The sequence below is a fragment of the Silurus aristotelis genome, assembly GCF_946808225.1.
Source record: "Silurus aristotelis genome assembly, chromosome: 10".
NCBI classification, from domain to species: Eukaryota; Metazoa; Chordata; class Actinopteri; order Siluriformes; family Siluridae; genus Silurus; species Silurus aristotelis.
The window spans coordinates 19,632,893-19,650,184 of record NC_139583.1 but is presented as its reverse complement, the minus strand read 5'-3'; the positions used below and the strand labels follow the sequence as shown (position 1 = coordinate 19,650,184).

The following is a 17,292-nucleotide window of genomic DNA, read 5'->3' as shown; positions in this document are numbered from 1 at the left end:
TAGAGGCCATAGCACAAAATGCAAACATAAGCAACACGCATTAAAAGGTCAGATTGGATTTGGCAAGAATGAGCCACAAAAAATCTGGAACCAAGAGTAGCCTCTACTAAAGTGATGGAAAGTGTGGGGAATGAAAGCATTTGTTCATAATCAAAAGCAGACTAACTCATCATTCAAGCTGGCTTCTGGCTCGCTTACATTTACTGATAAATAAATATTGCTAGCAGCAGAGTTAATTCAGAAATGTACAAGAACATTCTGCCTGAGTTTGTGAAAAATGAGAATGACAAAAATAGGCTCAAAATATACACTACAGTATAATAAAATCCATCTTCGCATATGCCAGCTTGTTAGCAAAGTATGGTCAGTGCACGGGATCAGCATACTACAGTGCCCCTGGAGCAAAACTGGTTGAGGGCCTAGCTCAAGGGCCCAACACTGGCAGCTTGGTGATCCTATGGCTTGAATTCCTGACCTTCTGATCAGTAATCCAGAGGCTTAACCATTGAGATACACTTTCTCTCAAATGCATCTGGGGAAATGCATCCAATATAAATGAGAGGAACTTTATCATGCAGGAAGACAATGATCCAAAACACACTGCACACAACATATGTATTTTACCTCCTAAAGAGGAGCCTGGGGAAAGAAACTCTCTAAATCAGACATCTGAAAAGCTCTGCTACAGGCCTGGAAAAATAATCAGAATAAAAGAATGCAGTTTGTTGATTTTTGAGGGGTTGTTGGCTTGATGCAGTTTATGCAAGCAAGGGATATACAACCAAATATCAAGTGTTATTTGCAACCTTAAGAGTAGCTGTTTCAAAAAATTTGCTTAGTAAGGAATTTGGTGGTCTGCTTCTGTGACTAATATCAATGGATATTTAAACAGTTTGATTTAGTAAATGTTCTAGTAAAAACATGACATATATTCTATTTAAATTTTCGAAATGTGGAATTTTCAAAAGCTCCTTCTTTTTATGCTTCTTCACCTTCAATGCTAAAAAAATAAATAAAAGGAAACCAAGATTCATTATTATAATGTGCCTCACTGTTACATCTTACAACAGAAAACCTTCATTTTAATGGTACTAAGGTTCTTGACAAAATGGTCCGGTAGAGTCCTCTGGGTTCTTTCAATGTAAAACTGATCTCTTACAGAAAAGACAATAAATTAATATTTTAGGCCTTTATTTTATTTAACATTTAATTCACTTATGACAAGCATTTATTTATTTATTAATTTATTTATTTATTTTTGTCCAGTCTATAAAAGATAACCAAATATTCCTTAAACAGAAAAGCAGTCTCAATGCCATCCTGGAGGATTTTTAAGAGGTAAGAATCTCTGTCCCTGTTTCCTCCGTGTTTGCAATGGATTGTGTGCAAGTCAGTGCATCAGTTCTTTTAATAGTCATAACACTGGCCCTGGCCTTATCTATGACATGCTTGAAGAATCCAGTTGTAAAAGAAAACTGCACATTAAAGTTTATACAGAAGGTCTTCATTCATAATACAAATGTTTTTAGGTCTCATTAACTGTGAACAAAGAATGGAATTTTTCTGTGCTTATGGTGTGAAGAACTTTACTCCATGCAGGAGAAGAGTCTGTCAGTTTGTAATGGATGATTGTTTTCAAAGTGGAATCTTCAAAGCTGTCTAAAAATGCTACACTTGAGCCAGGGGGAGCAAGACTCCATGCAAATTGTAGAACAGGGTGAACTGTGAATAAAGAGGAAATAAAAGCTTGAATATGCACCTGGCAAAGCCAGATATGTCACCAATGCAACTAGGAAATTGTATTAACTAATAGAACAGTTAATACAATATAGACTTTTAATGTGAAAAAAGTTATTGTTTTGCAAGTTTCTTGTGTGTGTGTGTGTGTGTGTGTGTGTGTGTGTGTGTGTGTGTGTGTGTGTGTGTGTGTGTGTGTGTGTGTGTGTGTGTGTGTGTGTTTGCACATATATACAGATTTGTAAATGTCTCAGCTGACTGAGGACTAAACATTTAAAGTACTACTCAAGAATATCAGCAACATTTGCAGACTCCATGCAAATTGTAGGACAGGGTGAACTGTGAATAAAGAGGAAATAAAAGCTTGAATATGCACCTGGCAAAGCCAGATATGTCACCAATGCAACTAGGAAATTGTATTAACTAATAGAACAGTTAATACAATATAGACTTTTAATGTGAAAAAAGTAATTGTTTTGCAAGTTTCTTGTGTGTGTGTGTGTGTGTGTGTGTGTGTGTGTGTGTGTGTGTGTGTGTGTGTGTGTGTGTGTGTGTGTGTGTGTGTGTGTGTGTTTGCACATATATACAGATTTGTAAATGTCTCAGCTGACTGAGGACTAAACATTTAAAGTACTACTCAAGAATATCAGCAACATTTGCAGATGCTATAAACAATTTTAAACAATAAAACAATACAATAATATAACAATGTATTATTCAGAAGCTGCACAATTGCAATTTTTGTAGTGCCTCTTTTGTATTGAATAATGTATGTACTTGTTTCTCAGTGATATATAGGCAGAACATTTATTGTTTGGATATATTTCTTATAATATGGTGTTGATACATTAATGTTGTTTGCATTGGATTCAATCATAAACTAACACTAAGACTGGATCCTGTCAGAAAAGCAAAATTCATGATTTTAGTCAGACTAATCAGAGTATTTTTATTTATACAAAGTTTGGCACAGTCTTGGGGTTTATTTAGCTTTAATGTTGAATTTGCCTGAAGTAAAGTAGACTAAAATTAATCACATGTATAATGTACTATACAAAGTAGGAAAACAATATTGAGTCTAAAATGTAACGTGTCCCTATTCACACTAACAAATCTCATGGTCAAAAGTCTAGGATAAAGTGTTTACTGAAGATGAATGTGAGAATAGTCCCAAATACTGTACTGAAATTAACAAGTACTAAAATGGAAGCATATCCACAGTCTGAGATCTAATAAAGTCATAAACTACTTAGTTTCCAAACTGTAATAAAGCATACATTAATACATAAATATTACAGTAATAAAAAAAATATTTTGCCAACAAGCAACACTTAGGAAAGATTTTAATTAGTATTAATTAAATTAATATGTTTTCAATTGGACAGCGATTGGGAAGAGAAATGTGAAATCAAGTTGTGATTTCATAAATTCAATTAAATTCCGTTTTATTTGTATAGCGCTTTTAACAATGAACATTGTCTCAAAGCAGCTTCATACAGATAATGTGGTGATTAAAAGTAAATATCTTCTTTATAAATAAGTTTGTCTCTGATGAGCAAGCCGGTGAAGACTGTGGCAAGGAAAAACTCCATGAGATGGCATAAGGAAAAAACCTTGAGAGGAACCAGACTCAAGAGGAAACCCATCCTCATCTAGGTTGCACCGAATGTCCATTTATTGCAGATATACAATGTTGTAGGGTACAGTGATGGTGATAAGAAGCAAACTAATGACTGTTGACATTAACTACAGTCCAATCCATCCTCAAAGCTTCTGTTCTTACTTCGGAATTTCATGGAACCACTCATGGCATTGATGAGAAACCAAGCTGCACAGAGTGGCCTCTAATCGAAGAGGACACTATCCAGAGGCAGGCCTGGACGAAGTGGGAAAGAAAAAGAGCAGGAACAGTGGTCACTGGAACCTCAGGAGCATGTTTAGAGAGAAGAGGGGTGACAGGAATAGAAGGATATGGATTATTATGTGTCCTTATTGGTGTATGAAAGTTAATGTCACTGTGCAGTTTGGACTCCGGCAATAAACTAAAACTGAAAAACGTATAGTCCAGATGTTGGACTACTATTATAATTTCAAAAAAAAAATACCAACGTGTGTATTGAAATGAAAAACATTCGATTTTAAGTAACCATTTGATTAAACCTTTTTTAAAGTTTTCACACACTTGTGTGACACAAATTATTCTAACATGCAGAATCTGGCACATCTGGTACATGGCAAATAAAACTGCCAAGGAAACTGTCAATACTTAGTCCACTTGTTACTGTTTATTAATTAGTAATAAATCATTATTCCATAATGCAGGTGTGCAATAGTGCATCGAAATAAAAACATTGAAAGCACTCCGAATGGCTGTGCCACATCCCCACAGAGAGAGAGAGAGAGAGAGAGAGGTCCTTCTCGGTGTTCACTGTAGAGGGCGTGGCCTCGCGTGGATCTGAACCGTAATCCGTTCAGAACGGAGTTTAAACTGAGCTACTACTCTGCTGTTGATGACGCCCCAATGCTCCTCCCTGCTTTATGACGTCACTAGATTCGGATCTCGCTCGCGCTGTCCGCTACATCAGTTCAGGTGATCCAGCTTCATCTGAATCGTTCTTTCTTGCTTTTCCCCGCACCGAGGAAAATCATTTTTGCTAATAGAGCTGGACGCAGTTCCTCGCTGGCGTCCGTGCACAGTCTTAAAACGATCGCATATTCCCCCTGTTTCCCCAAGACAAGGGCACATAACCGGGACCCTTAGAACTTCGCACTATTGGGAAAGAAGAGAAGAGACAAAAAGGGCCTGTTTCACTGCAGGAAAACTGGGACTTGGGGTTCAGAGGTACTGACGCATCTAAAGCGAATTGTTAAGCCGGACTGGATCATCGCGATCTGCGCGAAGACAGAGGGAAACGCAAAGTGCCAACTGTCCAGTCGGATCTCTTTGCGCGAACAGTTGCGATCATCCGGATTGGTTTGAATTCTGCATCTCCATTTGACTTATCAAGTTCGCGATCCAGGCAAAGCCTACATCTGTTGGTGATTAGCGGGGCTTTGTGGCGGATCGAGCCTGTAGAAGAGTCACAGAGTGTCTGGAAAGGCTCTTCACAGTGCATGGCTTTGTAACAAATCCACCGCTGAACTGATCATCAACCGGAGCTGAACTTGGTGTATTATTCTAAAGTGTTCGCACCAGTCCGCGGATTTTCATTGCACGACTTACAGCATGGCAATGCGGTCCGGTTCATGGATCCTCTTGGTGGTTCTTATGAACACACCAGGTAAGTAGAGTTGCGCTCTCCGAGTCGTTTTAAAGAACGTTTTCATGTGAGAAAGTGTTAAAAGGAATCAGGATGGGCTTTTATTTTGCGCGAAAATGCAAGTCGCTCTAACCCGACTCCCTTTATGCTCGTTTGACATGAACTTGAGTGGGAGGATACGGCAAATAGAAAAGGATCCAGTTCAGGAGACAGACGGAACTCTAGCCCCCCGGATTGGCGTTCAGTGCAGGGGGAAGATGGCGATAGTGATGCGGCAAAGACTCCATAAAAAAAGCGTGATAGAGATACTCATCTGAAGACAGGATGATAAAGATCACCAATAGAAAGACAGTCGTTTTTACACGATTTAGGGATTGCAGTGTCATTCATTCTTCTTGTCTGCTCATATCTCCTCTTTTTTTTTTAGAGTAATTCAACACAACACTATACAGTGGCACTTTAAACTTTCTGAATCTCTTTGTACAATTTTCTGTCTTTCTGTTAAGTCCTAAGAGTGAACATATAGAAGCAAAGTAAACAAATGAGACTTCGTCTGATCTGACCCCCTTGTGTAGCAATAGATACAAATCGATACAAATGGAAGCTTCTGGTAACTGTTGATTAACAAGTCCTGCACATCCGCATGGACGAATTTGAACACAGTCCGGAAAAGCTGCAACTCTGGGATGTTGATGGGTTTCTGGACATGTAATGCTTGTTTTAAGTCCCTCCACATTGTGTTAGATTGAAGGTCAGAACTTTTACATGGCAATTCCAAACCATTTGATTCTTCTGGAATGATTCTGTTAGAACAACTTGTGTGAGATTGAGTTCATGGTCAGATGTCCTGACTTTCCTATAGAATTCAGTGGTATAATTCAGAATTCATTGTTCCATCATGGACCAGATGCAGCAAAACAGGCCCAAACCATGATACTACCACCACCATGTTTCTCAGAAGGGATCATTTTTATACGGGAATACAACAAAGCCTTTAGATGCTTAGAAGATACCTTGGGTTTCTTTGTGACCTCATAGACTATTACACATCTTGCTTTCGGAGTGATCTTTGTTGGTTCAGCCACTCCTTAAAAGGGTAACAATGATTTTAGATTTCCTCCATTTGTAGATGTCCATCTTTAGATATGGCTTTGTAATTTTTTTTCCCAGTCTGATCAGCATCAAAAACAATATTTGTCTGGTGGAATCCTTTTTTTCATAATATAATACTTTTTTTAATAATGTAATACATTAAGAAATACGATCAGACTTTGGTAGATTCTGTTCTTAAAAATGATAAGTGCTCACACCTAATTGTAAAAGGAAGAAAAAAAACCCTATACTTTCAAATTAAACTGTTAATCCAAGAGGTTCACATACTTTCAAAAATATTTAATATTTAATATATTTTTGTCCCATTTGTTTGCTTTGATAGTCTTTAAATGACATTAAATCTATGAATATAAGGAGTCAGCAGACTTGAATCTTATTTAATCTGTAGTTATCCCCTCGTTAGATAAGCTGATGCTGACCCTCCTTTCTGTGAAATCCAGAAAGCAGCATATGAAACACTGAATGTGACTCAGGTGTCGAATTCTAAAGAGTTCAGATGCATCTGGCATTCGAGCAGCACTGCCCAGCTGTCACTTTCCGCTGAGACCTCAACAACAAACCATTTTCCTTAATGAAGCCATCTTAACCATTGCAAAACACTCTTTGCAAGCACATTTCCCAATCAATACCACACCTCTACTTCTGACCGTTAAGAGTGAGGTCATGGTAGCTCCTTGGGCTTGAAAGGACTTGCCTTTAGCTTCTTAGTCAAATGTAAATTAGATTCCCCTCTCATTTAACATTGAACAGACTTTTTCTTTGTACAGACATGAAACCCTGGATGTTTGATGAGACAGTATTTAAAGATTGCACCCAATTTTGTTTCTCATGCAGTGACATCCATAGTATTTGTCCTAAAACACATTCAGTTTTACAAACAGGTATTTATGAGCTTTTTCAGCATTGTTTCTCAGTAACTCTAATTCTTTCTTAAGCTACAGCCTTCCCTCTCCCATGATTAGTTCAAGCCATTCAAATTATGGGCAATTTGTTTGCATGCTTCGACTTGTGATTTCAAGCTGTAGAAATGTAAATCCACACACAGACACAGCTGGGTGAGGCTGTGAGCTTGCACAAAGAGGCAATGTCTGAGATCTCTGAGTACACAAACCTGGCCTCTCCCTATTGTCAAATTCAGCACATTTAGGATAGCCTACAAGAATAATTGTGTACAAAGCATGCATTCAAATCATTAGGATGAGAAACGCTTTCTGTAATTAGCAGCTGGAGAGGCCATTTCTTGGCATATGGACGTTATTTGTCTGAGAAAACAGAAATTTGTATCAGAATTCAGAAATTGCACAAAAATGTGTGTTTGTGTAAGAGACAGTGAATAATATGATATGATGTTTTGTGTTTAAAAAAATAAACGTGTTGCAGAGTAAGCATTATTTTACAGGTGGGACGCCTGATGAATTAGGTGAACATGCTGTATCTTGTTTTACCACTCACTGCAAGAATCAGCTCATTGAGAAATATGGATAGGCTCTTACTCTTAACTCTTTGTAGAAAGAGATGGATTTATTCCACACATTCAACATAAGTTCTTGGCCCAATCTTATTAAGGTTGAACATATTACCAGGATGATATGCTGTGATTTTTTTTTCAGTAATTAGCAATGGGAATTGGTGCCTGTCTTTTGATAGAGTCTGCCCAGATTATTTCTGACCTCGAAATTGTCTGTTTGGCAGTTTGTTTTAGAGTCAAGAGTTTCTTTCTATTTTCCCAAGCTTACCACACTTTCTTAACCCAAGCTCAAATTTACTTTCCCTTTCATGCACCTGGCACAGTGTTAGACAAATCAGACTATTCATATAAGATTAATAGGAAACTTATAGGAAATTCTGAGGCCCAACAGATAGCCAAGAAATTTCTTATTATTTTCTTGATTTGGCACATCAGCTGTAGATATCAGTCACTGTGAGAAAATGTTATAACCAGTTACCTTAAATAACACCAAAACAATTTATAGATGTAATTTTTAATATAGAGAAATTTCAGTTTTCAACCACAGCAGATGTGGTTGCAGCAATGTCGGTTGATACTGAGGGTCTTTCTTTGATCAGAAGGACTTGTTCTGATTTGTGTAGAGATGATCTTTTTTGCTCATGGTGAGAATCAGGATTAGTTTCAGGCCAAGGCAATCACATTTTATTGTTCTTTGAAGCTGTGTAGTCAGAAAGTGGGGGGAAAACACAGATGCTCTAATAACTTTCCACCGTGCTTTTATTAATCCATTGGTTTTTTAATTTACGGGTCTTGCCAGGGTTTCACAAATACTCACGATAAGCATTATCATTACCACTTCCTGGTACCAGGGACTTCACAGCTTGCATATGGAAAACAGGAAATGAACAGTTGTAACCACCTCATATGTGGGAAATGTGTGAGTTGTAAGTAATCCAGTAGCAGGATATGTATGTATATAAGATTTATAATTAAGAACAAATCTGAACATTAGGCATTACTTATTAACTCATATAGTTACTTTAGTCAGTAACAGGTTATTTGAATAATATCCTAAAAATACTTTTTTTATAGATGTAGATTTTATTTTTCAATTTGTCTGTTTGTAAAAGTAACACAAGCATGCATGGAAAAGGGCATTTACACTATGACATGCTTAAGCATGTAGGTTAGCATCAAATAAGCCTGGAACATGTAAAAATATAATTTTGCATTATGTCATACATTGTTTTCTCTCATCCAGCCTACCTGATTTCAGTTTTCACTGAGGGGTAAGTTTGCAAGGGCCTTGTTTAAAACTTAAACAAGTAAGAATCACCATTTAGAAGATTTGTAATTGTTTGTGAGGTCAGCTGTTTTCAGTTTTGTTTGAATTTATTCATTGTATTCTCTGTGCCCCCATGGATGCTCACTAGCTTGTTTGCTACCCCTGGGCTGCAATATCTCATGATTTTGTTTGAATGAGGTTTTGTTGCACACCAAGGTATAGTTGACGTAAGGCTACTGTCAGTCAGATGATCACTACATATTAGAGTATTAATAAGAATGAATGTGATTATGTGTTATATGGCACCAAAAGTTTGGCTTGTCATATCCTGGCTGAATGAGAAGATTGATTGTTTCCAGTATTTTGAAAAATACCAAATATGTTGACCTTGTCGACCACTATTAGCCTGCTAATTTTATATGACATTTGTGGTACCTGCCCTTTTACAGGGAAAAGCATGAAATTCATTTCTCGTGGGAAAAGTGCTGGTTTATTAAAGGCTTATGCTGATGGCTAGGATTTAGTGAAGGTAATCAAATTTTGCTGCCTTTTGAACATGTCAAGTCAGAGAGCTGTAGAGGAAATGGGGATATCTTCAACAGTCTTTGATTACCATTTTAACCACAAAAATTATGTGTGAGTGGCATTTGTAATATGAGCAGATACAACATTGCTCGGATGAGCAGTAGATAGCAGGATTAGCAGATATATGACAGCAAATGAACACAACTTCTTGTTGTGTGGTTCTTGTGTTTATGCAAAAACAAGAATTCAGTCATCCACCTTCAAGACAGTCTTTCAGGTTGAGGTCAAAGATCTTGCCTATTAAAGTCAAGTTCTTTTGAAGTGCTAAGTGATATACAACCTGTTGTGACCTATACAATAGAAGCCAGACCAGCTTCGGAAGAATGTTTTTGGACAAGGGAGGTTGGTCACATCTAAGAACTGATTTAAAGAGAATGTCTCACCTGGATATTCACACAACTGTTATTTCCATTTCTTGCATTCAGACACGTTGATTGTTTTTTTTTATAGATTGAAGCATGCTATTAGTGATGGTAGAAAAGTGGTACGAAGTGTAGAGCTTTTTGATTATTTGAACTCTTGTTCTTAAAGTAGTGGTTTTGAAACAGTTGGAATGAAGTGCATGCTCTCTACATCATCACGTAGTGTAATCAGTTCCAGTGAACACTTCAATCAGAAATACCTGTGCCTTTGCTGCTTTGAATACAATAACTCTGATTACATGTGTCTTATTTCTGTATATAATTAAAAAGAAGCACTTTTAAGAAGCAGCATGTAGTCTCAGTGCACATATTCTTTGTAATAACATGTGTTCCTGAAAATATACTGTATGTGCATCTTCTTTGGAATTGCATCAATTTATAATTTCATAAGGCATATGCCACTTGTTAGTTAAAGTAATGTAGCAGAACATAAGTTATAACATAAGTTTAAAAAATATAAAAAAAGAAATTTTTTATGGACATGATACAATTTGGAGACATGAGTTTTAGCGAAAATAAGCTACAAATCTAAGAGAATTCATGTTTGCTATTCATCATACAGTGGTATTGAATGTCTCACTTGCCCAGTTTGTTGGTAGTCTTGGATGTGGCATGACAAGGAAACCAAGTGTGTACTGTAGGATTCTTGCAAGGCTGACACAATGCCTTCATAATATTACTTTTTTAATATTACTTTTTATTAATTTTTTATTTGTCAGGTCATTTATAATTTCCCAAATTTGTCACTATTTGTTATATGCACGTTTAGAGGTACATTGCATATTTTGGGCGATTTGCTGGGTTGTTCTTATTTATCTTCTCAATTACCTGTAACTCAGTACACAGCCTGTATGACTTTGAAGGGGGATTTATATGATGAGCCCTTGATGTATGCCAGAAATAGCAATGTGGATGCCTTCTTCAAACAGGAATTTCTGTGAAGTCTGCCAAACCTTTAACCAAACTGTCTTTTACCAGGGTAAGTAGGATCATCTTAGCTAAATTCCAAATGTCCTGATAAGATGACAAATATCCCAAATGACAGTCCAGAAAGATAAACTTAGGAATAAAGGCATGATATAAATCCTTTTTGCACAAAATGTAATTATTTTAAATGAGAACATGTAATCCAAGTTACTACTTGGCAACATGCAAATGTAACAAATGTCACCTTCTGCTCAGATTAGACACCATACGTGCCGCTTGTTAGGTGCCCAGAGTGTGAATGATTCTGTAAACGACAGACTGAAAATTAATTGCAATTAGTCACCCAGGTATTCCTCAGTATGGCATTTACAACAATCAGCAGTTCACTGATTTGTTGGATTGTTAATTCTAGCTACAAATAACTTCCTTGATTAGTGTTGCACTATTCTAACCAGCCATTATGTGTTAGCTACATGAGGAGTTTCTCTGGGTGTAGATGTTTGTATTTGTGTGTGTGTGTGTGTGTGTGTGTGTGTGTGTGTGTGATGTTTTTCAATTGCTGTTAAAATTGATTGCCTTGTATTGCTGGCCTTAATTTAGGCATAATTGCTGAACAGAAACATCTGTTTTTTTTTCACTGAAAACAAATGGGCAGATAAAGCAGGAAGAGCATGAATAGTGTTGACCAGAAACAGGTGTGTTTTCACACGAGGTCAATGTGCCAGCAAATGAGTGAAAATCTGCTTGGCTCATCAGCCAGGTCTCAATGTGTGTTTTCTTACCCTCAAGGGTTGCTGGAAGGCAGAGGACTTTTTTCTTTGTGTTTCTCTTGGTCTTTTTGTTTGTCCTGGGGATAGAGATCGAGCCATTGTGAGAAGGAGAAGGTATTTGGAAGAAAGTGACACATGGCGTGGCATTTGGCACACGTTTCTCAGATGTACTGTTAGTGTGATAAGTAATTAGACAGACATTGAGGTAGGTGAGAGGGGAGTGGCAGCTTGACCTGTCTCTGCTTATGTGAATAGGTTAAATTCTAACTGAGCTGTTGGAATGATTGTACTCTTAGGCAGGGATAAGCGCCAAAAGTGCAACAAGTTCCCAATTTTCTGCACCAAATCTTTTTCATATATTGTTATAATGTTTTACCCTTAATCCTCAGAGTTGACATGTCAACATTCTTGTCCCAAAATGTATTTTAATTTGCATTATCTGCCTTTCTTTTTTCAAATGGATGTGATAATTTAGTTGTTAGATTTGCTCTGCTGTTCCTGAGAACAAGGTGTTATCCCTGCAAAAATAAACACTGACAGCACCACACATAAACAGCACAGCAGAAATAAGTGACTAAGAACAAGTATCCATTAAGTATCCATTTTCTGAAGGCTACAGAGTGAGTAACGATGCAAAAATTGGGTACTTAGTAAGCATGAAGTAGCCCTGAAGGCGAAGAAGTTTCTGTGATGGTCGCCTCTTATTATGGTCTGGTTGTTAAGGCAGACGTCCATTGTCTTTCAGCACGCGCGCGTGTGTGTGTGTACGTGTGCACATTCTCAGAGGCTGCATAGACTCCCGCTGTGAACATGCCTTGCCCTCTCTGTAGCACTGATGCATGAATATGAGATATATTTACACATTTCTCAAATTCTTACTAAAAGTCAGCACTATTCTTTAGATTCAAGATTCAAAGATTGCATTATTGGCATGACAAGTATGGACGTTCGTATTGCAAAAGCTTAGAACATACAGACAAATTACAACAGAAATAACATCTGTAATTTTCTGCTTTAAACCTTCAAAATCTTGTCTCGGTTTGAGTTGTATTGGTCACATTTGCTAAGGAAAACCATAGAAAATCAGTGATCAAAATCCAGTCATGCTTATGCTGATCTGATCTGGCATTAGTCTGATTTAGTGATTCTTATCTCGATTGAGAGATTAGATGTTTAAGCTCCTCACCCTCGGCTCCAGTCTGAATAGAGAGATCAGCAGTGGTGTTTTTTTCCCTCCCTTTTTTTAGCAGATATATTATAGGCAAGCAGTCTCATTTCAGGATTGCATAAATAGCCATAACTCATCTGTTCCTTATGATTCTGTTTAGTTCTATCTGTTTGTTTTTGTTTGTTGACTCTCTGCTTCTTTTCTCCCTTCCTGCTTTTCTGTCTCTCTGCAGGCAGACTTAGGTTTGTTTAAACACAATGCCTTCATGAGACCTGACATTTTGGGTTGTTTGACTGCCCGCGGCTAACGAGTGACTAATTTAAACCACTAGAACAGAGTATGGAGAACAGAGTTGGCTGGCTATATTTACATATATTTTTATGCTACATTTATGGCTTTAGGTTTACATTTTTTGTTACATTTCTGGCATGCATATTCCGGAAAAAATCCTTTCATAGACAATACAACTGTTGCCTGTACCAATACAAACACAGATGCTGGAAAATGTGGTTAATCTCACAGCTATGAATTTAATGTCAGTACTTGGTGGTAGAAACTCACTGGTAGAAATTTACCAATGAAATGTACCATTTCAACTTATAGTAGACAAAGAACTTACAAGTTACCTCATTTTTGCTGCTTTTAAACTCTTGTATTAGGAAAAATTTACCTATGATTGTCGGCTAGACTAGAGTTTTAGCAGTTTCTGGATAGAAGCAGTTTATTAGATATCTGGAAACTAACTTTCAAGAAACTTGATAATTCCTGGCCTATTTTAGAACCTGCACTTGCTTTTAAAGTAAAACTATATAACCATTTATTGCAATGTTACATATTCGATATGCTTCCTTTAAGGAAACTTGCATTGTGATTCTGTGAAAAAGCTTGTCAAGGGAATATGGCATTTAAAATGGGGGAATGTAGCTGCAATTTGATTTGGAATGTGTGTATGTAGGTGGGGGGTGGACAGATGAGAGCGAGAGATAGAGAGGGGTGGCGGGTGAGGTGAGTGAATAGACTGAATGTGATCTTTGCTGACGTGTTATTGTTGTCATGAACATCTGGAGGCATGTGCTGTCGTATAATCTTTACAGTCTGTGCATCCAGCTGTCTTTCTTTCCCTGTCTTTATAACTCTTAGAAATGTACACTTGATTCAGTCTCACTTATTCACAGCTTCACATATTTCATGTTATGATTTATTTTTATTGGCAAGTCAGTTAGGGCCCTTACTTTGCTCACATCAAAGATAATTTAAAAAGAATCGATTTGAGGCAGATTTATTTCAGTTTAAATTGTCTGTACGATAATTCCAGTCGGTCAAACGTTCCCATACACCAAGCTGAAAGTCTTTGAATCAGCATGCTGCTACAGGCAGGTTAGACAGATTGGGTCTAAGTAGTGCTTACAATACACAAAACACAGCTTTTATTGTCCTCTGTCGCTGTGTGTATCTGAACCCTTGCTGAGACCTGCCTTGCCAAGTTTCTGAACATGGACCTGAGTTAGATCTGATCAGGCCTACGATATTTCATCCAACAAAGCTGCATTCTCAAAGCAACACTGCCAACAAATTGAGGTCTGACCTGAGGTGGTTGTTGAAGTGTGTGTGTGGTTTTTTTTGTTGTTGTTAAAGATTTTTAGACTCACTCTAGTTATTGCATTATAGCAGACATAAAAATGGCAGAAGATTGGGTAAAGATACAGGCTGTACAACACACAGACAGACACACATAGCCTGCAGTTTGACATTGATCCTTCTGTGGCCCGGTAGAAAGGCTAATGCTAAAGTAACCATTGTCATCAGCTATTGATTTTCCCATTTCAGGCTGAGTGGTCCTGTAATGCTGCTTTGTAAAAAATGACGGAATTGGCCTTAATATGTCCCCACATATCCTCTAAATTACTGTAGCGCTCAGTGTCTGCATGAGCAGCACCTAATTTGTTTAGCTTTCTTTGCAAATAATTATTTGTGGCTGAAGAGAGAGAGAGAGAGGGGGGGGGGGCTGTAGAGTTATAGATTATATTTATTTTTTGACATCTTTAAGGGGGTAGAAAGGCAGGAGGAGGAAAAGGACATCATGAAACATGCTTTTGTCAATTGCATTGATAATGTAAAAAGAAACAGGGTGGGGCAATGGGGCATATATTATTAAGGGGTAAACAGAACATGAGGGTTAAGAGAGGGGTTAAAGAGTAAATCAGCCTGTGCTGTAGGGTGTGGCTTTTCATCACAATAGAGCTGTCACCAGAAGTCCTTGTTTTATCAGTGACAATCATTTGCACTGACATTTAAAAGGCTTGTAATATGATCCTATGGGTCATGTGGTTTAAGCTCAGAGGAAAGGGGAAATGGCTTTAAGGTTTAGTGCACATAGGTAATTGAGAGAGCGTGGCCTCAATTTGTATTACTCCTCTTATTTAGACTCTGTACCTACATACTCATGATATACCATCCATCTAAAAGGAAAGTGATGTCAGGCATTAATCCTGCACTGATAATGAATTGACTTTATCCAAGCTCTTAGACACGGTTCCTCTCCCTAAGGGGAATCCGGAGCCGTAAGTACTCATTTTCTCCTTGCCGTTGAAGACTCAACCTATCTGTTCCCATACTACTAACCTCTGATATCTAATTTTGTCAATGCCAATTTCTCAAGTGAAAGCAAAGCATTTTTTCATCATGTTTATTTTTTTGTGTTATTTTGTTATTTAGGCCTGAGAGTAAGTGACTGTCAATAAAATATGAGTAGAGTTTAGTTCCTGAACCATTATCTCATTTATTTTACTTTTTGCTATTTATTTAAATAAATATTGTGTATTATATTGCAAATGATTTAGTTATGATATTTAAATCGTTTTAAAATCTGGAGAGAACCTAGGGAACCCTTCCAATCCCCCCTCCTTTCCCTTTCTAACAACCTAACAAGTGGTTGTGTGCCAGCAGAGCGACTCGGGATGTTAGAATCTGGCATGGCATTGGAAGACTTGGCATAGCTATGACATTAACCAGTAAGAGAGCTAGAAGCAGCTTAAATACTGCTGAGGAAAATTAATGGGGGATTGTTAGTGGTAAAAGCCAAGTCCTTGGTGTTCCATAGGCTGCCAAGAGTTATATCTGGATGGTGAGATGGAGGGTTACTTACTCATGCTGATAAAAAATCCCACACAATGTCATGTATGCTTAGCTTGAATCAATGTCGAACCATACTTGGCCAACATAGTCTTGACCTGCTCCTCCTACACCACTGCTAGGCTAGCAGAATAATTATATTTTCCAACCAGAAGTTCTCTCTCTTAAGAAATGATTGGCTTACTTTTGGTGTATCCATCACACACTCAAAGCAGCAACTCGGATCAGGTTGGCCTGACTTGTGGATCCTGTTTTTGCCATTATGAATCTGTGTAGTGCCTCTGTTAACAATTAAAATGCTTTCGATGTTGAAATGGCATAACCTAAGAAGGGTAATTTGAAAAAGAAAGGTCCAGACCTCTTAAAAGAGAATATTGAACCAATGGACGGCCCTATTCATGATTTTAACTTATGAACCGTGACATACATGACTTAATGGAGTTTTTTTCTTAATTAATGAAAGAAATAATAATTGGTTTGTGTGTGTGCATGTGTGTGTCTGTACTTGTGGACTGATTTACCTATTGGCTCAGTGGGGGATGGAGGCCAGAGTGTGGTGGTAGTGCTGTAGCTCGGAATGAACCATGTTGGAAGCTTGAACCAGGTTCAGTATAACAGTGTGTTTTTCGTATTCTTTTAGTTTCATTAGACTGTGGTGCTGCATGAAATGCTCCCGGGTCCTAAAATCTACTGAATTAGCTCTATGAAGTCAACATTCAGAAATAGCTCCCAGATGTCCCAAAATACCTTAAAAGCAATTCTGCATTAAGAAAGTATGGTCAATAAAAACGGATTCAAAACAGGTGTGCATTATAGACCTAACTCGTTTTGGGTCCAATTTTGTTTTAGAGAGTTTGTACAATCATTTTTAGTAGTAGAACCACCGATGGAATTTGTCCCTGTAATTGTTTCCTAGTCGGTCATACATTCTTCATTAAAAATCTCTAAAATCTCGTACAATTAAGAGAGGAAGGTCATTGAGGTAAGGAACGACAATTTTGAGTATGGCCGTTGAAGGTTTCTGAGCTTCTAACCTATGACAGCTAAACAATCTCTCAAAGTACAAAACTTTGTTAATACAAATGCTATGCAAGCAAGCAGACTTAAACGTAACATATTTGTCTTTCATTTTTATTATACTTACTATAATATTCTTACAATTCTAATTGATTTAAAAAGTTTTATTTTCCAGTACTGCTCAAAACATTTTGCATAATCATTTAAAGCCAAATTAATGCCAAGCGACAAACTTCAGCCCGGTTTCCTCCTCACTCTTCATTTTTCCTCTCACACAGTGAGTGTTATTACTGTGGTTTAAGCCATTCATGATACATTGGAATGAAGAATTTTTTTTCCACCCTACTATTTTAAGCAAATATGCTCAAAGATGTGTTTAAACTACAAAATGTCAACATGCCATAATGTTTAATGGTTTGCATGAGA

At 37.4% G+C, this 17,292-nt stretch overlaps 1 protein-coding gene across 1 annotated transcript in view; it reads left to right on the top strand.

Annotated features, from left to right (window-relative positions):
• The first annotated feature begins 2,180 nt into the window (after positions 1 to 2,180).
• Positions 2,181 to 17,292, top strand: part of nectin1b (nectin cell adhesion molecule 1b) — a 137,880-nt gene continuing 122,768 nt past the window's right edge. Inside the window, exons 1-2 of the mRNA XM_083552691.1 lie at positions 2,181 to 2,932; positions 3,224 to 5,018. Coding sequence (XP_083408817.1) covers positions 4,964 to 5,018 — 55 coding nt within the window. The 5' untranslated portion in view covers positions 2,181 to 2,932; positions 3,224 to 4,963. The remainder of the gene's footprint in view (positions 2,933 to 3,223; positions 5,019 to 17,292) is intronic.